Source organism: Triturus cristatus, chromosome 3_2, assembly GCF_964204655.1.
Source record: "Triturus cristatus chromosome 3_2, aTriCri1.1, whole genome shotgun sequence".
NCBI lineage: Eukaryota > Metazoa > Chordata > Amphibia > Caudata > Salamandridae > Triturus > Triturus cristatus.
In genome coordinates this window covers 644,162,883-644,189,702 of record NC_140584.1, presented here as the reverse complement: position 1 = coordinate 644,189,702, position 26,820 = coordinate 644,162,883, and the positions used below count along the sequence as shown (strand labels likewise).

The 26,820-nt window shown below is 42.8% G+C and overlaps 3 protein-coding genes across 4 annotated transcripts in view; 2 read left to right on the top strand and 1 right to left on the bottom strand.

Moving 5' to 3' along the window:
- Positions 1 to 434, bottom strand: part of LOC146857880 (uncharacterized) — a 165,960-nt gene extending 165,526 nt beyond the window's left edge. Inside the window, exon 1 of the mRNA XM_085648586.1 lies at positions 362 to 434. Coding sequence (XP_085504712.1) covers positions 362 to 425 — 64 coding nt within the window. The 5' untranslated portion in view covers positions 426 to 434. The remainder of the gene's footprint in view (positions 1 to 361) is intronic.
- Positions 1 to 26,820, top strand: part of LOC146857878 (uncharacterized) — a 1,488,219-nt gene that overhangs the window by 498,690 nt on the left and 962,709 nt on the right. The window lies entirely within an intron of this gene.
- The window catches only part of LOC146857879 (apolipoprotein L3-like), a 40,962-nt gene continuing 27,298 nt past the window's right edge, over positions 13,157 to 26,820 (top strand). The window contains exon 1 of the mRNA XM_085646753.1: positions 13,157 to 13,209. Within this exon, the coding sequence (XP_085502879.1) occupies positions 13,157 to 13,209 (53 nt within the window). The remainder of the gene's footprint in view (positions 13,210 to 26,820) is intronic.

Sequence of the window (26,820 nt, the reverse complement as noted above, 5' to 3'; positions counted from 1 at the left end):
TTCAACAAAGTAATGTGGATTCTGCAAACAAATAAACAAGTGGAAAATCGGAAATAAACCAAACCAAAATGGTAATCATAAAAAGGTTTCCAATCGTGGGGCTTAAATGCTGTCGTTATATATGGGCAGTCAGTCTCTAAAGAACACGAGCATATGGGGTCAGACAAACAAAGAACTACCGTGGTTGAGTAAAGAAGAGTAAATGTCTATAAATGCGAGGCAAGAGGTCATGAATCGGCAATATTTAACTCGCATAAGAGTCAGTTATTTAAATTCAACGGCACAAACTAAGATAACCACAGAACCTACAAGAACAAGTAGCAAAGTAAAAACGTTAAGCGGTCAAGCTTAAAAAACATACCCATAAACGGAGAGTACTCCGGTCGATTTTCAGGCTCGGTCATATAAAAGTGATTCGGCGCCATGTTTTTCCCTAATATATGCAAAGTTCGATGATTAGAAAGCGTCCTTGGTAAAACATAATGAAAGGACTATCACGCACGACGCGAAATACAGGGCTGCCATCTTAGATAGGTCTAGGGAATTCACATACTGGGCTTGAAGTCGGCAAACCCCTCTATATATTAGTAATGGGTATCGATCTCATAGTTAAGCTACATAGTGTATCACAGGCATAGGTTCAGGGCAATTCTAAAAGCAATTAAAATAAAACCGGACCAAAATCCGAAATACACTCATTATAAGGTGTATAATATAGTCATCGTTTGACTCAATGCCAAAAAATTCGTAATGGTCTTGAAGCAGTTAAGCATTCCATAAATATAACAATAAATATCTAATTACTAAATAAAGAGCAAAACCACGGTCAGAAGTACCTATCATAGGTTTTCTTAATGAGTCAGCACTGTGTGAGCCACTCAAAATAGTCCGCATCTTCTGAGCCTATATCACAAAGACAGGCATATGGAAGGACCAATCAGGAAGAGAAGTAATCAGTAACTTGAAAGAGAAGTATTTATATTTAGGCCAACAAGTAAAGCCCAAACCTACCACAGAAAGGGGGAAAAGCATGTAGTTTGAGGTAATGTAATAAACAATGCAAAATGATAAGACTTTCAAAATAGCATGTGAGCATAAGTAAAATACAATACAAAATACATTACAGATTTGGTAGCATAGTCAAAAAGTTTGACCAATATTCAGATTGCAGCAATCATGGTAAATACAGTGACACTCAAAGTTGAGGAGATCATATTCAACATGAAACCCATGTTATAGATATCCAAAAGATAACATTCGCAAATTGCTAACATGAGCTCACTGATATAAGTCACATATACTAAGTGCAAAATGAATGTAACATGAAGGAAAGTATAAGCATGACCATTCAGAATGTTAAATGAAAAAACAATGATTAGAATGATAACAGAATCATTGGTATAATTATTATCCAAACTCTCATAAGGCAGATCACACGTCCAAGAAATAATGTAATTCGTGATCGATATTGATCCCCAGTTCAATTGCACGGAGTTTAAGGATCCATCGTGCCTCACATTGGCGTAATTTTAGTTCCCTATTGCCACCTCTGGGGTTATTTTTCACAATTTCAATTCCATGGAATAGAAAACCCAGAGATGATCCTCTTTCTTGGCATATAGAGGCATGATTGCCAATGGGATACCTTATATCCAGATTTTTCAAGGCACGAAAGTGTTCTGCCATCCGTTCTTTGAGTGGGCGGATGGTGCTGCCTACATAAATCATGCTGCATTTACATTGAATTACATAAACTACATATTTTGTCAAGCAGTCAATATGATCGTAAATTCGAAAGTTACGTGAGCCATTGTATGCAAAGTCTTTTATTCCCCTTTTTGTGAATCTACACATGCTGCAGTTTCCACAGGAATGAGACCCAATATTATGTTGGCGAAGCCATGTTGGTTTGATAGGTAACGGTTTAGGATAACTAGGGCTGATGATACTCTGAATGGTCTTTCCTCTCCTGTAGGTTACACTGGGAGATCTGGGTATATACAATTCCAGGCCCTTGTCTGCAGTTAGTAAATACCAGTTATCCTTAAGGATCTTGTATAGTTTGTGTGACCATGAGTGATAATTGGTCACCAATCTTATTAGGGATCTGGAGTCCTTATTGTTCTTATGCGGGGTATTTTTAAGGGTATCGGACCTCGTTAATTGCATAGCCCTATTTTTCGCCCTGCTGATGGTTTTAGGCGAGTACCCCCTAGCAAGGAATCTGTATGTGATATCATTCACTTGTCCCTGAAAGTCCTCATCCTTACTACAATTTCTGCAAGCCCGCAGCATCTCACCGAATGGTATGGCATTAATTTGACTCTTAGGGTGTGCACTTTTGGCATGAAGCAATGAGTTACATGCTGTAGTTTTTCGGTACATTTTACTCTGTATCTTGCCATCTTGATGAAATAGTTCTAAATCGAGAAATATGAAATTGGACGGGTCAGCAGTCATGGTAAAGGTCATGTTATAAATGTTATTGTTCATGTATTGGAAAAATTCTGTCAGATCTTCATTGCTACCAGTCCAAATAATCAAGCAATCATCAATATAACGTCCGTAATACAGAATGTGTTCCTGCCATTTGGCACCTGAAGGGCCCCAGATATGCTCTGCCTCGAACCACCCCATAAAGAGGCAGGCCAGGGATGGAGCAAATCTGGAACCCATAGCCACACCGCAGGTTTGTAAATACCATTCATCATTAAAGATGAAGGCATTTTTTTTAAGGATCAGTGATGACATCTCAATCAACATCTCAGAGTGTTCAAAGAATTCAATAGGGCGTCGGTACAGGAAATGTCTGAGCGCTTGAATACCATATTCGTGTGAGATGTTTGTATACAGTGAGACAACGTCCATTGTTACAAATGTCATCTCATGGTCCCAATTCAAGTCAGTCAGGATATTAAGGACATGTTTAGTATCCCTAATATATGAGGGAAGATTATGTACATATATCTGTAGAAAAGTATCCACAAACTCAGCCAGTCTCTCCGTCGGACCCCCAATGCCAGATATTATAGGCCTTCCTGGAGGATTCTCCGGATCTTTGTGGATTTTGGGGAGAGAGTACATACAGGGGAATCTTGTTTTCTCTGTCCTAAGGAATGTAAATTCATCCAATGATAAAAGGTCTTGCTGGTGCCATTTAAGTAAGTTGGAATTGATAAGTCTAGTTATATCAAACATAGGGTTTGTTTTGATTCTTTTATACCAGGAGTCATTGTTAAGTTGGGATAAGATCTCTGTGTCGTATTTGAGCTTATCCATAACAACCATGTTGCCACCCTTGTCTGCCTCTCTTACTATAAGGTCTGTATCTTGAGATAGATCCTGTAGTGCCTTACGTTCATTATATGTCATATTTCGTGATTTTGGTGTATAGTCAGTGATCATCATACATTTGTGCCATTTGTCAATTTCAAGGTTGACTTTGGTGTGAAAAAGGTCAATGTTATTCCCACTAGTAAGTTGGGGAGTCCAGCGGGATTTATTTTTAAGGCCACTATTGATACTAAGATTGGTTGGATAGTCTAAATCAGAGGCCACACCTAAGATATTGACAGGGGCATCTACATCCTCATCTAAAGACAAGAGGGTGGTGACATTATAGACATCATGAATCGAGACATCCCCCATAGTTTTAACACCCACTTCATGAACAGGAGGCTTAGGGTGTTGCTCAAAAAATTTCTTTAATTTGAGTTGTCGAACAAATTTAAATACATCAATTTTAACATCCACAGCATCATAAATCAAGGTAGGACAGTAATTCATTCCCTTCTGGAGTGCTGAGATAAGGTCTTTAGATAAGGTTTTGCTTGATAGGTTAACTACCTGCACATTTTTTATGTGTTCTATCTGTTTTTGTTCCAAGACCTTGTCTGCACCCACTCTCTTTCTGATGTTATCTCTTCCTCCCCTTTTCCCCCTCCGAGTTTTTCTTTTATATCCTGTCTTGGTCGCATCTCGTTCCCTTTGTTGCCCATTCTGATGCGTTGTACCTCCCTTAAAAAAGAATTATCCGGGAGTGTCACCAATGGTCCACAGCTGGGGCCTTCATCTCCACTGCTTGATATATTCTCAGAGCTACTAACACCGGTGACACTGGCCACTGATGTATTAGTGCCTGTTTTAGGTTGGTCTTTTTTAACAATGTCATCGAATTTTTTAGCAAAAGTGAAGATTCTACCAGTGGTATAATCGATCTCATCTCTCCTCAATTTGCGTGCTTTGCGCTGTTTAATGTCCTCTTCAAATTTTACCATTATCTCTTCCAGGATTGCAAAGTTTTTCTTGGTTGGTTCTGTTAAGTTAAGGTCATTAATCTCCTTCTCTAATAGGTCAATTTCCAAAGCTGTCTTTGTAACTTTGCGATCAGCATTTTCAATTAAGATATTCATTAATCTCATGCTGTTATCATTCAATTCTTTTTCCCAAATTAGAAGCAAGTCGGCCTCTAAATCATCGTAGGTAGGGAATATTTGAGATCTTAGCCCTCGTGGTACCCTATTTAATTTAATGTATTGTTTAAGGGTGGCTCCATCCCACCATTTGGAGGTTTCAAATTTTCTGAGTCGTTCTAGTCGCACAAATTTAGCTCTAAGGCCTTCACTGGGTCTTGGGGCCCCTTGGGTGACTGCTTTATTAATAGGTACCCCTGCATGGATGTTCTTGAAAAGATCTTCAGCGACCTTTTCTCGTTCTGATCTAGAACTCATTATTTTGTTGATTATTACAGGTAAAATACTATTGATATGCCGCACAACCTTAAATATAGAGAAAGCTTTCAACCATGGCTAGGTTATACATTGCGCAAAATCAATATTCATGTCGATTGTAGCCAACACGTGTTTCGTCAAGGACGCTTTCTAATCATCGGACTTTGCATATATTAGGGAAAAACATGGCGCCGAATCACTTTTATATGACCGAGGATTAATTACTGTTATTATTGTTTGCTCAGGAATAATCCAATGTTTATGTCTTTATCTCCGGTTACATTGTAACAGAGATTTCTTGGGATTCATAGTGGCTGTTTCCCATTTTTTCCTTTGAGCATCTACTCAGATTTACCAAATTATTGACATGAATATTGATTTTGCGCAATGTATAACCGAGCCATGGTTGAAAGCTTTGCCTTCACAGAGACCCACCAGTCGATCGACTAGGGATCGCGAAGAGACCTCGAGAGGAAACACAAAGGGCCAGCTCACGGAACACTTGTGGAGTGTAGACGGGCAAACTTCAGTGCAAATGCTGCTCGGGGTCAGGGCTATAAGTAATCCAAAGCTCAGCTGCAGGAGTTGTTGGAAAGCTGATGCTTCTGCAAAGTGACGTGGTGTTCAGGGGTTCAATTTGCACGGTTGCCATGAGGGTTACGGGCCTCAGACTTGCTGTGGGCACTGATCGACCTCTAAGACCATGGAAACCCACCTCCTGTGTTGCAAAATTCTTCGGAGGCTGGCGGGAGCTTTGTAGCTGCAAACCGGTCAGATGTGTCTTTGGTGCCTGCCTTGCAGGGGAGTAACTCCTTTACTCCAAGGGAGATTCTTCACTCATCTAGTTCAATGTAGATCGTTGAAGTTCCAGGATTCAGTATCAGAGTTTCGTCCAGGTTTAATCTAAAGTCCTGTAGCCAGGGGTTCCTTTCTTATACCCAAGGAAGGGGTGGGACAAACTCTAGGGACCCACCTATGGGAGGGTCAGGAAAGAGGGGTGGCTACACTCATTTCCTTTGTCCAGTTTCACGCCAGAGAAGGGGCTGGTAGCCCCTGCAACCGGTTTGAGCTGGACTATGCACAGGGACACCAAATAAGCCCCCAGTGCTGAACTTCAAAGCACTCTTGGAGTGCACCCACCCAGCCCCAATACAGTAAAGTCTTTCTGGGAGGTGGTGACACCTCCCTGTGACAGGAAACCTATTGTCCAGGCCTTCCCTGCCGGAGTTTCGTCCAGCAGCAGGAGGGCAGACTCGTGTCTGTGGCTGGCAGCATCCATTTTGTGATGCCAGGGCTTTGTTAGCTGGTACCGGGTATACCGGTGCTGTCATGTCTCTCCCTCTAGAAGGGTGGGATCATACTCCCACACCAGTTACTGGTGTGGGGGTATGATTCCAAAGTGTTTGACACCAAATACGACATGTTTCCGTGCAGCCATCCCAAAGTTAGCATTTACCGTTTGGTTATAATGCACTTAAGAGTGTATGGTTCGGCTGCATCACAAACAACCCCAGAATAAAGGTTCTGAAGGCTGCAGAGGGGCTCTGCTCATGCATGGGCACCCTCTCACATAAAACCCAGCACCCTGCCTTCAAGACTGGTAAGGCCTGCCATAGGGGTGACTGATAGGTTTATATGTGCAGTGAGATGGAGAGATATAGTGAACCTATATCTCAGTAAGGGGTGCATGCACCACCTTACCCAGGCTGCAGTAGCAGACCTGTGGAGTCATTTTTGAAGGCTTCCCAGGGGTGGCACAATACATGCTGCAGCCCCTGGTAGGCCTCTGGGGGTACCTATGACCTTTGTACATAGTATACCATATACTAGGGACTTATAAGGGTACCCCAGAATCCAATCTGGAGTGGACCTATAGTACTTGTAATCAATTTAAGGGAGAAAGCAAATAGGCTGGGGTCCTGAATAGCAGGATCCCAGCCAGACTAAGTCGAATACCAGCAAAACACCAGGAAAAAAGTGCTGGCAACCATGCAGTCAGATTCCACCTTCCTATACAGATCACAAAGTGCAAATAATGTAAATAGGTCAGTGGGCTACTGCTTTTGTCAGAGAGATACTTTTGTTACTTGCAGTTTATAAGTTAAAATCCTAACATACAACAGTGAGCTATTAACTTTCATCTAAGAGCTGCATACAAACTGCAAGGTATAAATTAGAGCGGTATGTTTTTCCCCCCAGTCTTTGATTATCCTAATGTTGCAAAAAGTGTTCTTTTGGACAGAAATCAATTCTGATTATTAAAGAGAACCCCCAACCATGGTATTACGTTTTAAAATTCTGAGTTCGTTTCTCCAGACCAATCACTATTAAACTATACGGCCTAGTAGTATGGGTGTCATGTGACTCCTACACCTTGTAGTCCTTAGTCTTGTGTAACATTTTCTATACAGTGATTTACACACATATTGATTGTCTCTGAGTAATGTGTGTGATGTAAAGTGCTCTGACACCCTACACTGGTATGAGTGGCGCTGTAAATCAAATTAAATGCATCTGAGAGAGAGTGTGGTTATGGAGACTTGAGGGGCACTGTTAAAGGGTGGTAGTGAGGGAATCCATGGCAGAGGTAGTCATTGGGGGGCAATACCAAACATTAATGCACAGGGCACCACCAGTGCTAAGACCGGCCCTGCCCTTGAGGCCAGTCTGCCTCACCCATAGGTAGCTCCATTGGCTTTGTTTCAGAAGTAGTAGCTGCAACTCACCAGGGATTGGCAGTGCAGAATTTGCACGCACACCAAACTAAGTTCACAAACTTCACAGTCTCTCTGCTTCATTCACAAGCACTTTTAACATGTGCTGCTTGCTGTGGGGCCACTGGAATAAAATATGCAGCAAAGGAGGACAAAATTATGCCACAGTGTTGACTAAATTATGCATTTAAAAAAAGGCTGCAGCGTAATGCAGTATATTTTCTGATATTTTATTATTTTGACATGTGTACACATGCTAACAGTCTCTGGAAAGATTTTGCCTGATTAGTACCAGTGTAACATACAAATGCAGCAGTGAGAAAGGTGATCAGTCAACCTTTGCAATAAGCCATCCACTCCGCAGCAAAACAAGACACATTTTATATTGACTTGTGATACGTTTGAGCTATAAACAATTTATTAGTTTAAATGGTCAGATTATGCAGCAGATCTTGCATTATGAGGCAAATATGGCAGAGCCATAATTATATAGAAAACAATTGCAAACTAGGATATTTTGCTATTCATGTTTGAACTGCTGTTGTGGAAAAAGGGAGAAGTGCTGAGGACAGAAACTCCATGGACCAGAGACAAATGGCTTGGGCTTCCACATTTTATCGTATTTGGGACATTCTGTGATTAGAAGCATATCCCACTTTGTGAATGTGTTTAAATGTCAATAACTCATTATAACCTTATATAATCATGTGTATCCTTTGGTTGATTAAACTGGGCAGTGAAATGCCAAACAAATACTAAAAATTGGGATATTTGCGCATTCTGGCCACACCTTTGGCTCCGCCCACTGAGTCAATCCTTGGGTTATTCCCAGCCTCTGATTCTCCGCCCACAGTTCCCCTACTTTTTTCCCCCACTTCGACCACTGCAAAGAGCATAGTGAGAGCAGACTGTGGACAGGTTGTGTCATTCGGGGCAGTTTCACTGGCAAACCGCTTATGAACGCCAATGTGTGGGCATTCACTGAAAAACAGCAGCCTGTACAGTACACACACAAGAACAGGAGCCTTGCTAAAACTCTTCTAGCTCATTTTACTGCTTCCATCATGAAGCACTTAAGATGGCTGCTTGGGTTCAGGCACTTGTGCAGAGATCGGTGTTTCCAATAAATCTCAGGGTGCAGCACTGACCAGATGGCTCTAGTTAAATGCATTTGCTACAGAATTGTGTGCCTAATCTCGTTACTGTTACGAATCCTCACACAAAAACTTGAACATGTAGTGTGCTTCCTGGAGAGAACGTGTAACTTGCATAGGATTGTATTCAAGGTAAATCAGCGACTTAATGTGTCTGTTGCAAAGATTCTGTGTCTGTTGCATAGATTCGGTGTATTGTGCAGATTAAAAATTCCAATCCTGTTAAAATATGGGGTAATATGCTCACTATCACATGCCAATCTTTGTTGTTTCTAAAAGTTTTGTTTACGTTTAAAGGCACTGTGTGAAGTACAAATTGTGTAATAAGAATGTGCTGCAGTATAAGCATGTGTTGCACAATAATGGAATGCCCTACTGATAAAAGCTGCAGTGATGGAGCGAATACATACTTTTCAGTAGTGCTTGATCTTCACGCTCGGAGATGGAAAAGGTAGAAAAGCTTTTTTTAACTTGTGATGTTATATTGTAGCTGCCTGTAGCTCCAGTTATAAAGTGCGGTGAGTAGTGTCTGAAAATGAATGGTTGTTGCAGAGAGCTGGTGTTGCTTTAACTGTTTCCTAAGGCAGGGTTTGCATCATAGATGACAGAAAATGTAAATCTAAGGGTGTAAGCTAGATAATTCTTGTAAAAAATGTTATTATATTATCCCAAACGAGCCTCAACACTTCCAATTTAAATGTCACAACCCAGTTCGTATAAAATGAGATTTGTTTAAATATTCTGGTAAAAGTACATAGAGCTGCAAATCAATAAGGAAGATTGTCAAAAAGACTGTACAGCATCAAACACAGACAGAAAGACAACAAGTGCGCGCACCTCGCGCTACAGCGGGAGAGAGAGGTGGAGGGGCGCACCCGCGAGTGGTGCGCGCGCGCTGGAGAGCAGTCTGCTCTTTTTTAAAGCACATACTCGTTCTTGTGGTGCGCCGCTGCGCACTCCTGCAAGGCTTATGCCGCCACAAGCACGAGTATGTGCTTGGAAAAAGAGCTGCACAACGGCTAATCGTCTCCTATGCAGTGCACTGCATAGGCGAGACCTAGAAACATTGTTTTTGTGGCCCAGCCGACCATTCGGGTATCTGCCTTCTGACCTCTTTCGTTCCCGGCACAGTTCCAATTAGCTGTAATGTGTATTTTAATTGTGCTGTAGTGTAGATAGGGTGGCGTCACATACAGTTCAGAGGTGCTAGAGTGCTGTGGGTTCAAAGAGGGGAACACGATGTTTGTTATGTTATGTTATGTTATGGGAGCTTATATAGCGCGCAGCTACCTCCAACGGAGGTGTCCCGGCGCTGTTACAAATCATGTGGACCTGAACGGAAAGGAGCTGTGACCAGTGAGGAGATGAATCAATGCAAAAGAAAAAGCCAGGTTTTCAAGGCCTTTCTGAAGACATTTTCTTTCTCAAGCGCTCTAAGATCCTTCGGCATAGAATTCCAGATAGTGGGTACCCGGACAGAAAATGACCGACCGCCCATTCTGACCTTTCTAAATTTAGGTACCTTAAGAAGATTTAGATTATTAGATCTTAAAAGTTATTTTGCGAGTACCTTTGAATTCTAGCTCTAAGATATAGAGGGCCGATATTATGCAAGGCACGATGGATTAGTACCATAGCCTTAAAAAGCACTCTTTTCTTTATAGGTAGCCAGTGTAGACTGGCCAGATGAGGGGAGATTCTATGGCGGACAGGGATATTTCTGATTAATCTAGCTGCTGCGTTTTGGATTAGCTGAAGCCTGGCTGTCAGATAGTCTGGAAGTCCAATGAATAGACTGTTTGCGTAATCCAGGCGTGAAGTGATGGTGGCATGCACCACAGTTTGACGACAGTCTACAGGCAGGAAGTGAAGAAAACGGCGCAGCATTCTAAGCTTCCAAAAACAAACTGCGGAGAGCTGCGCAATGTGATCCTTTCCAGAAAGCTCTGTATCCATCTTAACGCCTAGGTTCCGAGCCACCCTGACTGGAGCCGGTGCAGGATTTAAGGTGGTAGGCCACCAACATTCGGAGGACAATGGAGATTTGTTATTAAAAAATAAAACCTCCGTCTTTTCTGTGTTCAACTTTAGACAGTTGTCCGACATCCAAGATACTATATCCAACATACAGCTCTTAACACTCAACATCCTTCCTCCATCCTTTTCATCAAACGAGAAAAGGAGCTGGGTGTCGTCAGCATAGTTGACAACACGTAGGCCGTGTTTCTCAATTATAGGGGCCAGGGGAGCCAGGTAAATATTAAAAAGTGTCAGGCTCAATGCAGAGCCCTGAGGAACTCCGCATGACAGCAATTTTATTTGTGAGGAATGCGGACCCAACACCACCTGTTGCGAGCGTCCCTCCAAAAAAGTCTGAAACCACGACAAAACTGCTCCTGATAGACCAACGTTCTCTAATCTGTGCAGTAGGATTTTATGGGACACCGTATCAAATGCCGCAGAAAGATCTAATAACACAAGCATTGCACAGTGTCCTTTGTCCACAGTTTCTCTCAGAATCTCCGTAGCCTCCAGGAGCGCGGTCTCAGTGCTAAATGTAGCTCTAAAACCAGACTGGGAGTCATGCAACAGGTTGTTGGAATCCAGGAACCTCGAAAGTTGCCTCTGAACTTCCTTCTCCAAAACTTTAGCTGGAGCTGAGAGTAGAGAGATAGGGCGATAGTTTTTTAATACCAAGGGATCAACTCCTTCTTTTTTTAAGACGGGTCTAACCAAGGCTTTCCTCCACTCAGCTGGATAATTTCCAGTTTTCAGCGACTGGTTCCAGATAATATTCAGGACTGGATTTAGCCCCTGAGCAAGAGTCTTGTAGAACCTGGCAGGCAAAGGGTCTGCCGGGGAACCCGATTTTACAAGTTCAAGGTCAACCAGGGATTGAGTGTCTTCAAAAGACAGCAAAATTAGTCCAGGACTGATTTCCATACCCATTGCTCATGGACGGATCTGGTTCTTTGCAAGGAGGAAACGAAGAATATATTTCTGCAATTTTCTCATAAAGAAAGGTTGCCAGATTCTCACACAAAATTTGAGACGCAGGTATGGGACTTAGGGAGGCCAGAGGATTAGTGAAACCTTCTACAATCTTGAAGATTTCTTTTTTTGAATTGTTAGCCGCTCGAATCTGATTAGCGAAATGGTTTCTCATGGCTGACCGCTTAATGCGATGAAAAATCCTAAGGGCGTTTTTATAGATGAGTTTGGCGTCCAGGGAATAGTTCCATCGCCAGACTCTTTCCAGCTTCTTACAGGCACTCTTTCTAGCTTTAAGATCATCCGTAAACCATGGGGCGGAAGGACGATTTCGAACAGTATTCCTCAACACCCCCGGAGCAATACTATCTAGAGTTTGAATTACTTGCATCTTAAAAGCTAGAGCATCCTGATTAACGTCTCCCGTAAGATGGGAAGGAAACATTCCCCAGTTATTAGTGAAGGTAGTTAGAGAAACCTTCCGCCAATCTCTAGTCTCTGTCATAGAGTGGGGGCCTGTCTTGGGTTTATAGTTTCTTTTAAGAGTAAAAGGAACAAGATAATGGTCAGACCAAGTAACTTGTTGAGGAGAGCTCATTGCCAAGGTCTGGTCATTTGTAAAAACCAGGTCCAACGTATGACCTCCTCTATGGGTGGCACTCTGCACCTTCTGTAAGAGATTCAGCCCCTGGAGCGTATCAATAAGTTTACTGGCTTCCACATTTTCACTATCATCCACATGGAGATTAAAATCCCCTAAAACCGTGAATGAAGGGAAATTCAAAACTGAGCTACTAATCCACTCATACATATCTGTTAAGTACCTAACAGGGGATGAGGGTGGCCTATATATAAGTAGGCCTGCCATTATGGGGTAGGAAGGGCAGGAGATGTTGAAGGATAAGGCCTCGACGGACCCAAACTCCTCCAACTTCTTGAAGGAGACGTCCCACTTATCCCGTACTATGATCGCTACCCCGCCTCCCACTCGATCCATAGCTCGATTCGCAGCCACTAGTCTGTAGCCAAAAGGAACTGCCAGCACAATATCCGGCTGAGAACTTTCTCTCAGCCAAGTTTCCGTCAGAAAGACTATGGCCCAAGCTTCACATTTCATACTTAACCATATATCGTCAGCATGTTTGGGAAGGGACCTACAGTTAATATAACCCGCCTTAATACTGTCCCCAACTCTCTGTTCCGGCTGTTGAGTGGGTACAGCTGACTCAGAAGGCTTTAATAAAGGCATAATAACAAAGTTGCAGTACTTGCAGCTCTTTTCCCCCCCTTTACCTTTCCCCTTTTTTCCATTCTCAACATTCAAATTGTGGTGCATTGGACAGTTGCCCACCGAGAGGGCCCAAAGTTCCTCTCTCGTCCAGGAGATTCCCTCCTTTGGTGCAGATTGAGCAGCGTGGCTAGCGCTAGTCGCGATCCTGTCGCGGACGGGCGCAGACAGGCTTGCCTCTGCGCCATCGGCGCGCCCGCTGCACCAGCGCGCTGCGCACTTGCGTCTCCAGCCTAAAATAGACAAAGGCGCGAAAAGGCTAGAGCGCTAACCTTCAAAATGGCGCTGGAAGCAAGAGAGGCAGCGCGGTATGGTGACGCGAGAGTAAATAGGTAAGGTTTACAGCACACCCCAAATTCTTGAGCAGCGAATAGCGATACAGTTTTAAAATATTCAATTCAATTTAAAATATTCAATTTAAAAAAGAGAGAGAAAGGAAAGCCCTTTCCGATGTGCAAAAAACTTGTTTTTAAAGTGCAAGTATAAGCATGAGGCTGCAGCAATTCACCCCCCGTTAAACTCTTATTTCCGACTGATCTCTACAACCAGCTAAACACTCTATCCACAAGGTCTTCTAATAATCAGTTTCCAGCTCGGGGTCCCCGCGTAAGTCGTGGCGCTATGCAAGTCGCAGTGGGAGAGCCAGCACAAGCTCCCCCTACTGCAGGCAGCAGAGGTGGTATCCAAGGTGGTGGTTTAACTGAGCATCAGTGGCCAACCACCCATGTTATGAAGCATGGAAGGAACAGTGCCAGCCACCAGGGGAGAACCACATAGGTGGCCTACCACCTAAACACAGCACCCACGGCTGAACAAACAGGTACGTTTTTGTGTTACACTGAGCATCAGGCCCTGTATAATCTGCAGCATATTTACTGACCTTCCCTCAGCTACCTGGTCAGTTTTCTGTCCCATTTCCCCCACTCTTTTTTTACCCCATGGCTCCCCCCTCCTCCCCCCTTCCCCCCCATTCGTGGCCAGCGATGAGAATCATGAGAAAAGCTCACACCGAGAAAGCATTTTATGAATTAAAAGTATACTGATGGAATGTGCAGGTCAACGGCAGTAGTATACCCGTCTCAACTCTTAGGATGACAAGGATCAGGTGGCGGTAGTTTCCAGTATGGCTAGCGACCTTCTATTTCTGGGCTTATGGTTTTGTTTCAGTTCCTTTTCTAAAGCTTCTCAAGGCGCAAAGGCCTGGGCAAGTTCATCTTTTAATCTCCTTTACAAACTTTATTGCTTGGTTTTCCCCACGTCAGTGTGTCACGCAAAGTATCGCTAATTTGGCAATAGAATGTCACTCATAGGCCCAATTAAACTGTGAAAAAGCCACTCATAAGTTGCCGGAAAACTAGGCAGCCCTGCAACAGGCCTGCTCAGACTAAGTTCCTGCTCCCTCAGTCCAAAGTAGGACCCTATTTTGCTTTCCTTTCAGTTCTATTCCCCCCTTTGTCCCTTTATAAACTCCTTTCAGGGCTCCAATAGAATGCAGCCAAAACAGCTACTAAAGACAAGTGGCCCATAAATTATCCTGGCAGACCTGAATACAAGGACAGCTCAGGTAAAAGGGATAGCGGGACTCTGGGTGACCTTAGCTGACACGGAAAGAAAGGGTACATTATACTGTGAAACTTCAACTGCATTAAAAGCTGCTAGAAGAGTTTGGCTCATTGTCCTAAGCCAGCTCAGTGGGGCAATGTGCCCGCTGAAGAGATCTGATGCTAATACCTTTTTTTGCCAAATATTGATTTATCTATTTTATGTACTCCTTATGATTCTTGCCATATTGAGAAAATCCATTCCAGGGAAAGATAGTGCCCACACCTAGTTTATTACTATTGACCCTGGCAGTTTTAAACATGGAATTTGGTACCTCTTTTTTGTCAATAAAGAATGTTGGAAATTATTCCCCCTGTTGCTGGATGTGGGCTTCACATGCTGGCTTGCTCCTCCACTGTTTGGCAAGTTCTGAATTTTGGAATGTGCTTTTGTGTATGTTGCCTAAAATCAATGCTTACAGTGTAGTTAATTGCCTATTATAGGACACATACTGATATCAAAGCATTTCTGACAAAACATACAATAGCCAATTAAAATTGTAACAATTCTACTAAGATTTTCATACACTTTGCAGCAGAAATGAAGCACAAAATTAAAGGCACAGTCCCATTATAATATAGCATAATTGCTAACAAGTGAAGACACAATCCTGCTGAATATATAAACACTGATAACAGGTACTTTTGCTGCCCCTTTAGATAATAACAAAAATGACAATTGTAGATACTGCCTGTTAGACCTGGCACCATTGGCGTGGGTCTCCCTTCCATTTTATGCTGTTACCTCCTGTGTTTTTGCTATGTTTTTGGTGGTCTAGATGCTTTGGGCACTTTGCCACTGCTATTAAGTCCCAAACTGCAGGGGTTCCCTATTGTAAGTTGTAATGGATCAGTGACTCCATGATGGGCTTATTTGATTTACTTGTCAGACCATAGTACAGTGCACCATGTGTGCCCAGGGCATGTAAATCAAATGCTGCTGGTGGGCTTGCAGCACTGGTTTTGCCACCCACAGAAGCGGCTTGTAAAATATGGCTCAGGCCTGCCATTGCAGAGCCTGTGTGCTTCTGCGACTGCCATGTCAACTTGGTAAGTGCACCCACTTGCCAGTCACTAAACCTTCCCTTTTCTACATATTAGTCACCCCCAAGGTAGTCCAAAGAGCAGGGTGCATTGTATGTAAAAGGTAGGACATGCCCTGATGTGTGTGGCATGTCCTGATAGTGAATTACAGCCAATTTTGTTTTTCACTGTTGCAAGGCTACCTGTTCCCATAGGCCAGAGTAGGCAGTTTGGTTATAACATCTTATAATCCAAACTGACCGAGGCAACTAGGTAGAAATTCAAGTTTAGTATGCCTGAACTCGGAATGTTAAAATACATCTTTTAGTGAGGGTGATTTTTACATTCTGTGTTTGAAAATACCACATTTAGAAAGTAGGTATTTTCTTGCCTAACCATCCAGCATGTCTCTGCTAGGTTTGTGTATTCCATGTCTGGCTTGTAAATGACAGGGGGCTGGAGAGGGCCTTGGCTCCAGCAGTCTGATGGGTCAGGGCTGGGCTGAATAGGATCTGCATTGAATAGAGAGTAGGGGGTGGACATTTCCTTTCACTAACCTGAGCCCTCATAGAATAGAGAGTAGGGGGGAGGGGATTTCCTTTCTGCTACCTGGGCCAGGTCTGCTCTCAAACAATGCTGTCTCCACCTTCTGCCAGGAAGCTGCAAGCAGGAGGACAAAACTGTTTTTGGCTGGTCACAGACACCCTCTGCCTTCAGAGGGCAAAGGATTTTGCAGTATAAATATTGGGGCCCAGACCCCAGAACTTAAGATCACTTCTGGGAATCAAGACAAACCTTTGCCAAGGAGAAGAACCAAGAAAGCTGAAGGAAGAGACTGCCCCTGTGCTGTTGCTGTTTGGGGTTGGCCTGCAGTGGTTACTTTATTGCCAAGCAAAGGAGGAAAGGAACTTTGTGTGCACTTTTACTATCTTGAGGAAGATCTCCAAGGGCTTGAAGCTGAGCTTGCCTCCTATTCTCAAGTCTCAGGGTCACAAAGACTTCACCACCAGCTCCCCCTGAATTCCCTTGCTGCGAATTCTACCTGCAGTGAGGTGCCGGCTGTTGTTTTGAGCCCTCTGGAGACTGCGTGTCGCTGGGAGCTGGAAGCGCGACACATCGAGGAAGAAGCGCGTTTCTGCCGCAGCAGTTGCCACCACATCACCTAAGAAGCGTGTCGCCGCAGCAGCTGTTGGCCATCGCATCACCGACAAAGCGTGTAGCTTCACCAGAGAAGCGTGTCGCTGCTGCAGAGGTTGCCGTCGCATCGCCGGAGAAGCGTGTCGCAGGGCCTGGCGTGGCTCAAGAGTTCACCCAATCACTGCACGGCCGTCGGGCGTGCACGCATTGCATCCACGTTGTCATATTGCATCAAAGACGCCATTTTGTCGCATTGCACTGGATCGTCACATCGCATCGAAGCACCATCTTGTCGCATCGTCACCGGGCCGCAGTAAGAAATGACGCATCAACTTCCCCCACAGTAAGAAAGCGACTCATCACCTCCCCTGCGCTGCAGTAAGGAACCGACGCATCCACTCCCCTGAGTGTAAGGAACGGCACATTAACTTCCCTGCGACCCTTTTGTTTGTATTGCGTGACGTATCCCAGGTACTTTGAGAGTAAAGTGTCACTTTTAACACCTACATTGAACAAAGCTATTTCTACCATTCTAAAGACATAATTTTGATCACAATATTGTGGATTTCTGTTGTTTGGTCTTGTGTTAAGTCTAGTAAAGATTACTTATTTTTTTTAACTGGTGTAGTGTCCATTTGAAGTGTTTTCACTGTATTACTGTATGTGTTCACAAATGCTTAACACACTGCCTCTGAGATAAGCCTGTCTGCTTGTGCCAAGCTACCAAGGGGTTGAGCAGGGGTTATCCAGGAGTGTACCCCCCTTTCCCTGACTAGAAGCAAGGGCCCCTACTTGGTCAAAGGTACCTACCTCTGCCAATTAGAGACCCCCATTTCTAACACTGCCCAATTATTTAAAGTTGAAGGAGCATTGGAAGACAAGTCTGAGGTATGTCTGTGGAAAATGTAACATCACTGCCCCATTAGATTTCAGCATTGTTGATAGGTGCAGGCAAAGGCCATTCCCAAGAAGCTTGAATACCCCCTGTTATTGAAAGCACAGGCTTTAGGAAGCATAGACAATTGTAAGCCCTCAAGAAAGTAGAGCACATAGAGACAAAAAGGATGGCGTCTGCTAAATCTACGTAAACAGCAGTTGCTACAGTCTACTTTTATATCCCTTTCCTAAACATTTTCTGTATTTTAACCAACACATAATGTTTAATGTAGAGTTGCTGCAACATGGATTTTGGTAGCTAATGATCTGCCGTGGAACATCCATTTGATTCCAGTTACACTTCAAAACTTGTTCCTAATGCAACTTGTTTTTTTTGCTGTCTGCTGGTGTTTCTTGGTTTCAAGTTCCTGTTTTAATTTAGAAAGCAGAACTTGTCTTATATTTTCCTGCCTGCAGTTAAAAATTTGCAACACGTATTATGGCTCACCTATCTAACCATTGCTATTACTTGCTCACCAATTTTATGTTGTCTCCAGATTTACCCATGCATTGTTCCAATACAATTCCTCTCATGCGAATTATAGCCATTCAATGTCCAGCCTGTTTATGGTGTCAAACTCTACACGGTCTTAATCCACCCTTCCTTTCTGGGGAGAAGGTCTGAGAAGCACTACCTCTGTTGCTAATTGCCAGAGCCTTTAATTGTTAAGAATGAAGTAATGAGTGTCTATTACTTGCTGTTCCTGTCTAAGTGGAGATAAGATCAGAAAGAGAGATGAGGAGGGAAGCATAGGGAGGAAGAGAGGCGGGAGGTATCCAGCGAAAAAGAGTGTAAGGATGGAGAAAGAGCATCTGTGCACAAGAGAGAAAGGGAATGATGGTGAAAAGGATTAAAAATCATAGGGAATGAGGAGAGCAAGTGATGGAAGCAATGGTTTGGACACCGAGAGAGAGAATGAAGAACTTGGAGGTAAAAACAAAAGAGTGATAGTAAGAAGGAGAGAGAGAAGAAGAAAGAAAGGTTGAGCTAAGAAGGTATAGAGGTGTTATGGTTAGGGAAGCGAGGCAAGGTTTCAAAAAAAGAATGTGAGAGCAAAAAAGGAATGAACAGAAAAGGAGATAGTGACATTAGTGTATGATGAAGCGGGTGTGGTATAATGCATAATTTCCCACATTTGTTTTTTAAATTTCTTTAGTGAGAACTCTCCTTAAGCTCCCCTAGTAGCTGTTGGGATAATTCAAGGTATGGTGGCTGGTATGTTATCATTTCCCAGAGCTGCTTTCGGTTCCCAGTCCAGCCTTGACTGGCCGCAGAGGAGGAACATTTAGTGTCAAGAACACAGGTGTAGCTTTCCCTTTTGGGCATCATGAGGCCACCCTCCATGTCTGGCCTTCACTGGCAGCTGAGGCAATAAAAATGCGTTTAAATGTAGGTTGTGCATGTGGGCAGGAGTGACCATGAGAGAGAAAACTTGTGTATGTGTGGACATTTGTGTCTGTGTGTGTCAGCATGTGTGTGAGAGTGAGATTCGCCGACAGTAAGTGAGCATGAGTGAGATTGAGTGTTAGTAAGGGAGTTGTACTAAGAGTAAGACTGACTGCAGGTGAGTGTGAGTGGGTAAGTAAGAATGTATTAGCAAGAATACATGTGAAGGAGTGTTACAGATTGTGAGTGAAATTAGTAACTGACAGAGAATGAGTGAATCAGTGAGAGAGAATAACACACCTTTGATAATATACTGGTAGTGGCAAATTAGAAGTAACCCTTGACATAATTGGTCCATTGTGAAATACTGTTGTTGGTATACTACAAGTAATTCTTGACATATGGGGCACCCTTGGAAAAATCCTGCTGCTATCATACTCGAGGAAAGTATTAGCATAAGGGGGAGCCAGGGCAAAATAAGGGCACTAGCACATTGGAGGTAATACCTGGCATACGGGAGGGAGCTACCATGATAAAAAGCTGGTCCTGGCCTAATAGAGATAATTGTTAACATATGGGAGCCCCAGAGCACATTTTGAAGCAATGAGGTTGATTGGCTTGGCACACCGTGAAAAGATATGAATATTCAATGAGAACCCATTCAGAGCCGATGACCTTTTAGCTAATCTATGTGAAAAATGTCCTTTACAATGCACTATTGATCGAATATTAAAAAATATTTTCTCATTTTTGGAACCCCTCTTTGTAGAGAAGGTTTGGCTCATTTTCTTCACGTGCTACAACTCAGTATTATTTCTCCCTACTTTCTAAGATCATGTCAGCACCATAATATAGGTGTTATCTAAAACAGACATTTGTTTGTGTTGTATTTTCATATTAATGATGCAGTAATTATGGATAGTCAGTGATGTCAATTATTGTAATGTCCTCCTGATTAAGGTCACATAACATCACCTCCTGGGAATAGTCAGGGTCATATGATGTCACTCTCTGTGATGTCATTAAGGTCAAAGGGTCTGTGATGTCACTTCTGCTACCCATAGCATTTTGGTGAATCAGCGTCCATGGCGAAGGGCCCTACTCCCAGACTCACTCAGTAGAATGGTGGTCCGCTTAAAACTTCTGCAAAATTTCACAACTCTTTGCAGTAAACTTGGGATGCTGCCAGACCCCACTCTGGGGACACAGAACAAACAGGGTCTGCTGGGCCTCAACTGTGAGCGTTGAGATGGATTGCCTTTGATGTCCCAGGCTCTTTCAGCTACGACTTTGCTAACAAGGCCCTTTCCACACTTGACTCTGGTTCAAAGCATATCACAATATTTAGTTTTACGATCTCCTACCCCTAATAATAGGCTAACCGAGTGCTGAGTAATAGAATTGAAGAATCCCTCCTGGTAGTCTGTGGCAACTCCTGACACTATTCCTCAGGTACCAACAGACCATAACCCTCCAAGCAGAGGACTGAAATATGTTAACAGGGCTCAGAATGAATTGATATAATTGGACTTTTACTTAACTTTATTATCCGTTCATTTAAACTTTGACTTATTGCATAACTAGCCATAGAGAGCATCTCATGGAGGATCCAAAGTTCCTGTGCTAGAGGAATCATCAGATATCACTGTCTGTAGCTCTACACTAACATAGCCCTGGGAAACCTACATTGATTCCCATATTAAAACTTTCAGCACTCTGAATAAGTCCGTGGGTATCCATGGTGCAGATATCGAATTAGATAATGGTGGCTGATTATATACTAAATGAGTTTTTCTGATGAACCAAACCACGGAGTACAAACCTACACTGGTACCTGAATCCCAGAACAGGACCCTACCCAAAAAGGGATTTTTTAAGTCTTGCCTAGCGATGCAGCGCATGCGCTGTCGCTCCTGGCGAGATCTACTGTTGTCGCTTTAGCTTGCGAAGCGAGGGTGGAAGCTCCACCCATGCTTCTTACTGGCGCGCCTTCAAAATCCGTGCTTTTTATTGGGAGGGAAGCATGTTTGGTTCCCTCCCTGTCTTTGTTCAGCGTGCCTGCCCGGACAGGGCATGTGCATGCGCCTGGACAGAAGATATGCACGCGTATGCTGTATGAGCACGGTGCGCTGCTTTGTTGCATACTGCACAGTTCCCCGGTCGTCTCTTCAATTCCAGCATCTTAGCAGAACGCACGCATGGCGCGCTTTCACTTTGCTTCTCTGCTGTTTACTGTTAAAATAACCTCATTTTTTAAACTGCACTACCACATTTTTCACAAACACAATGTAAAATCATGATCTATAGCTAGATTTTCTCATGAAAAAACTTAACATTTTCGCATATTATGCTCACAGTGAATAGGAATTCCCGTAACACAAGTCATTTCTCGATTGCACGGCAGCATCACATTCCAACAGTCTATATTTTTTTTCTCGTGATTTATGACTTTAGGCCACAGGGCTGATCAGTCTTCTCAGACTGATTTAAAAAATTCCAGCAATGGCAAATGGGCTGGAGAGGGGTGCATTTCCTCGTTTCTATTCCTTTTCACTAATCCCTCCGTTTTGATAGCTGCAAAAGAGACTATACACATTTCACTCCCATAAGTGATACCTCAGGTCTCGAACTCTTTATGTTAGACATTACTATTTTTTTTATTTGTCATAGAAGAAAAGCCTATTGTAATCCTTGAGGGAGAGCTACTATGTCTATCAACTTTTTTGTTTTGTTTTTCGAAGTTTTATATAGTGTGAACTTGACCCGAAGGTATCAGAGTGCTTTACATGAGCACCAGTTGCGTTACACAATCATTTTGTTTTGTTTTGTTAGGCACAGGGAGATGAAGTGATTTGCCCAGAATCACAGGATATTGAGCATCGGTGCTGAGACTGGAACCCGGTTCCCCAGATTTGAAGTCGACCGCCCGAGCTGTTAGGCCACATCCTCTCCCCAACTTTTACTATAAGCAATCTCTGTACTGCACTTGTCCCATGTTCACAAAGATGCTATGTCATATTTGACTCCTATGTTCTTTTTTGGTTCATTGTGATTTAGAGTGATGCCTTCCTGCACCCATCTGGGTGTCTTTGTGTCCAGTTAACTCTTTCCTTGTAAACGCAATAGTACCTCTTGGTTTCCTCCGGGACTCTTCTGTTAGTTCTCCTAGTTGCACAAGTTTGTGTGGCAGAAGTTATATAGCTGCATGTCGTCTGCTGTCGGTTTACAGGCCTGTACTTAACGTTGCTCCTATGTTTCAGCAGTAAGTGAGTGCTGCACCTGCGTCTCTTGTTTCCAGTGGTAATTCCTCAGTCTTAGTCTAGACAATGCTGCTAGCTGCTTCTCTAGTTTCAGTGGAAATTTCTCATTCTTAGTCCTCTAGACAGCGCTGCTAGCTGCTTCTCTAGTCCCAGTGGCAATTCCTCATTCTAAGACCTCTAGTCAGTGCTGCAGCTGTGTCACAGTTCATACATCCACTACACTCCAAACCAAAACACATAGGTAAAAGACATTATCATTTACAAAGCCAATAGCTCTAACTCTAAAAAATGCGAGACCTATTGCATTGCAAATGCTTGTTAGAATATCTTTTGAATATTCGAGAAGTACCATAAGTCCCTTAACCCTACCTCTTTTGACAAATATTTGGACTTGACTCAGTATATGGTACAATGCCCATTTATGAATGCCCATCACCATTTACTCTTGGATGCATCAAAGCATGGTGGAACCTAAATACAGCCAAGACTGAGATTATAGTGCTTACATTAGGGACCGCAACAGACCCAACCTTGGATTGACAACCTGTCCTATATGCAGCACCCGTGATCTCACCCACTGAGAAGAAACCAGCCTTTAGATCTAAGCATAAATTGGCTCGTAAGACCCAATCGAGGAATTGTAACATAATTTTAGCTGCTATATTTTATTGGCTAAAAACATCAACCTAGTCATATATATGCACATGAGCACCTGTTATAGGCTCTCCTCCATCTTTTAGGCCACAGTCGTTTCATGAGTGGATAGTGCAAAGCCCACAGTGCAGAGGCCCTGCCACTCTCCAGTGAGCAGTCAGCCATTTGACTGAAACTCATGGTATGGACCAAAAACTAAATTTACCTGGCTCTTCTTTAGACATAGCACCCTTAGAAAATTGTATGGGCACACCAATCATTACTGCAGGAGTTACAATAGCATCGGGGTTCAGGGATGTAATGGCCTCATTGCAGCCCAAATATGGATGTCTTTTACTACCCAGAGACATGGACTCATTTTAGTTTCCTGTATTTGGATCATTCCACCTTTGAGACACCTCGTGTAGCCCATTTGATTACCTAGAAGAAAATGTTACAGGATACTTAAACAAGCATTGGCAGAAACAATTGTTTGAGCCATTATAAAGAAAGTGCCAAGCTATTAGATATGACAATGTTTATTTGTAAACCACTTCCTAAAAAGAAAAAAGGAAAAAACTGAGGGACTACCAAAAGCATATCGTAAGGTAAACTGTACACTGAATACAATATTTTCAATTTTTCTAAATGCTATTGTTTTAGTTCACATATTTTTCCCTCAGGAAACTAAGAAGAATTAAAGAAGAATAGGGAAGGAGAAAGAAAGGAAAATGCTCACCAAGCCTAATTTACTTTCGACAGTACTCTGAATTGAAACATCCTCCAGCCATTAGGTCCTCTGCTTTAGCCCATGGAGCAGATTTATTGGCCTACAGGAGAAGAGACTTCTCCTTTTCAGTCATGCTAATTTCACCATCTTCCTCAAGCACTGGCTGAGTGACTGCAGCAGCCAGCCAATATTGGACTGGTATTTTGGGCAGCCTGTCACTACCAGATGGGCCAAGTTGAAAGGGCCAGAGTTTGGGACTTTTTAATGTACTCTAGGACCTGATATGACAAAAAACATCATATACACAGGCCTTTTCAAGCTGGCTCATCTGATGGTGCCAGACTGCCTGAAATGCCAGTCCAACACTGCTGCCGGTCCCTTCTACAGCATTAAATCAGCTGTTTTGTGTGAAGGGGTGAGCTATTGTGGAATGTGGAAAAGAAAACCAAAACAACTGTAAAAGTCCATGCTTTTTGCTGTGCTTTTACGTGTAATCTGGGATGGGCGGGTAGCAACAGAGAGCGAAAGAGTGGGTATTGGGGGGGGGAGCTTCACATTGAAGGGAGCGCAACAAAGCTCATGGACTCACATGGAGTGCTAAATGAAAAGAAAATATAGTTCCCTAAATATTACTAGTGGGAGAATGCTAGTTAGCCAGTCAACAGGATGGTAAAGAAGCTATGCTCCATAGGAGGGACAAACACCAGAGGAGCAAGGCAAGTTACAGAAGAGGAAGCAAGCAAATGAGATTGACTATAAAGCCAACCACTTGTAAGCAATGGCAGATTCCGCTTTCTGAGTACAAGCTACCAAGCTTTGGAACTCACTACCAGCCAACATTAGAAGCAATAAGGAGCATAAACACTTCTAAAGACAGTTCAATACATGGCTATTTCCAAGATAACTGTATATAGGTATGTACTGGCATATATAACAGTTATGGTCCACAATATTAATAAAACCATAATCTGCAGCTGTCAGCCTCAAATTATAATTTATACCCCTTAATTTAACATAAGACATTTCTGCTATAGGGTTTGCCCATCAAGAGAACTGTACTGCCAAAAAACAGCCATCACCAAATGAACAGGCATGGAATAACTGAAGAGATCTGTCACACATTGCTGGACACTTCAGAGGGCTATAATATAGTCCAACACTGCAGGCCCCAAATATGTATACAATCTAACCACTTCTTTACATTTCACAAAGACACTCAGATATGGGGTGATATTAAGAATGCCCATCCTGACATATCTCTCCACTTCTCTCTCCCTCGAACCATGCCAGCTCAGGACGACAACTATACACAAAATCCCAGATTGGACACCCCAGTGCAGGAGCCATCTAAGCAAACTATATCACAAGAAATCCCATAAAAGGACCTGCAGAGGTATTCTAAGCTACAGCATAGTAAAAATTATAAAACTGCACGTCTGTCTTTTCACTTTTTCATCCAACACTCTGCTACGTGCTGTATCTCATAACATGATAACAGCACCACGTGGTAATCATGCATGACGTGGAAACACTTCCTGCAAAGAATCAAAACAATGACAACATCTTTCCAGCTTCTTTTGATCAGTTAGGGGAGAGAGAAGCTGAGATCGATTCAACAGACAAATAATCAGAGAGCAATAGACATTTGTCTTGTTTATACCAGGGTCTAGGGGTCTGGCCGTCTATAAAAACCCTCATTCACGTGGTAGTCATAGCAGCGGTATATCTTGATTTTTCACTTCAATCTCTTGCATAAACAGCATCATCATTGGGTCTTAGTAGTGCTTTCCTCCACCAGGAGGGAGACCAACTGGTTATTCACAGTAGTGATCAGGAATGGTGAGGGTGAGAGTGAGGTGAGTTTAAAAATGCCTCCATGCCTCTGATCTGTTTTTATTCTGCCAGGGATGGGGCAAGGTTAAAAATGGAATGTGATGCGTGAATAGAAGGGCTACTGTTCTATAGCACCTGTATCAAAAAAGTGAGTGGTCGACATGTTTCAGCCTTTTAGATGCCCAGTAGGGTCAGAGGGCTTTCTTCAGGACCAAATCTGCAAGTCACTGTTGCGTGACATGCAAGGCGAAGCTTTTCACTTACCCTTCTTCTCTGTGCGTCAGTTAGTACGCTGAATGGTTATGGGTCAGTGGTACCTATAACTTATCTTGGGGCTTAATAGGCTCCCTCAGAGGATGTGCGGAGTGAACACACTTCTACAATGAGAAGTCTTTGTGATTGCTTGTGCTATCTCCATCTGCTGTGCTCCATCCTTCCAGCCACACACCCTGCACAGTGTAGCATGCTACTCATGTAGGCAACTGCTTCAGTGCCCCATGTAGGAGTAGTAAGCGCTATATAAATACTGCAATAAAATACAATACACCAGTGTTTCCCAAACTGTGGGTCACAACCCGATTTTTGGTGGGTCTTAAAAGTCCAAGCAATAAATAAAAATACCTTAAATTATGTATTGATCTTGTCACATTTGCTGCACTTGAAAGACAGAGGTCAAATGTAAGTCTATGTCTTCTGACTAATTGCTGTTCATTTTTTTAACACGGGGCTTTATATTTACAAACTCCTCTTGCTTTGCATTTAGAAAAATCTTGCAAGGGTATAGGAAGTGTGAAAGGAAAGGCTGTGGGATGCCATTTTTGTAACACACAGCAACATGTAAATACTTGTAAATGAACTGCACACATTTAACAGTTAGGAAAGCAAAAATGAATCACAGTTTTTTGTAATTCAGAAGTGGAACGGAGAAAAATATTTCAATAGGATCAAAACAAACCAAGATACTTTAGTTGATGATGCACATATGATAATTATTCACTGAAACCTGATTTCCACACATCATTTGTGTGTAGTATAGTTTTATAAGTAAAACTGTATGTCTGTGTTAGCCATTTCAATGGAAAATCTCCTGTCTGTAAATGACAATGTGCTATTATACAATGCGTTAGTTACATTAAAAAAATATCCTGCCTCACGTCCATTAAACTTAGGTGGGTCGTAAAGGTTTGTCATTCTAAAAAGTGGGTTGTGGTTCTAAAAAAGATTGGGAAGCAGTGAAATACACTGTGCGTATTTAGAACTGGCTTGATAGCGCAGCTGCCACCAGACCGAATGCGATCAACCTAAAAAAGAGCTTTGGGGAGTACTACAGAACAGGACTTTGCTTTCACCTACTTACTGTTAAGCAGGAGTACATGTTTTGATTGGATAGACTTTGTGTGCTT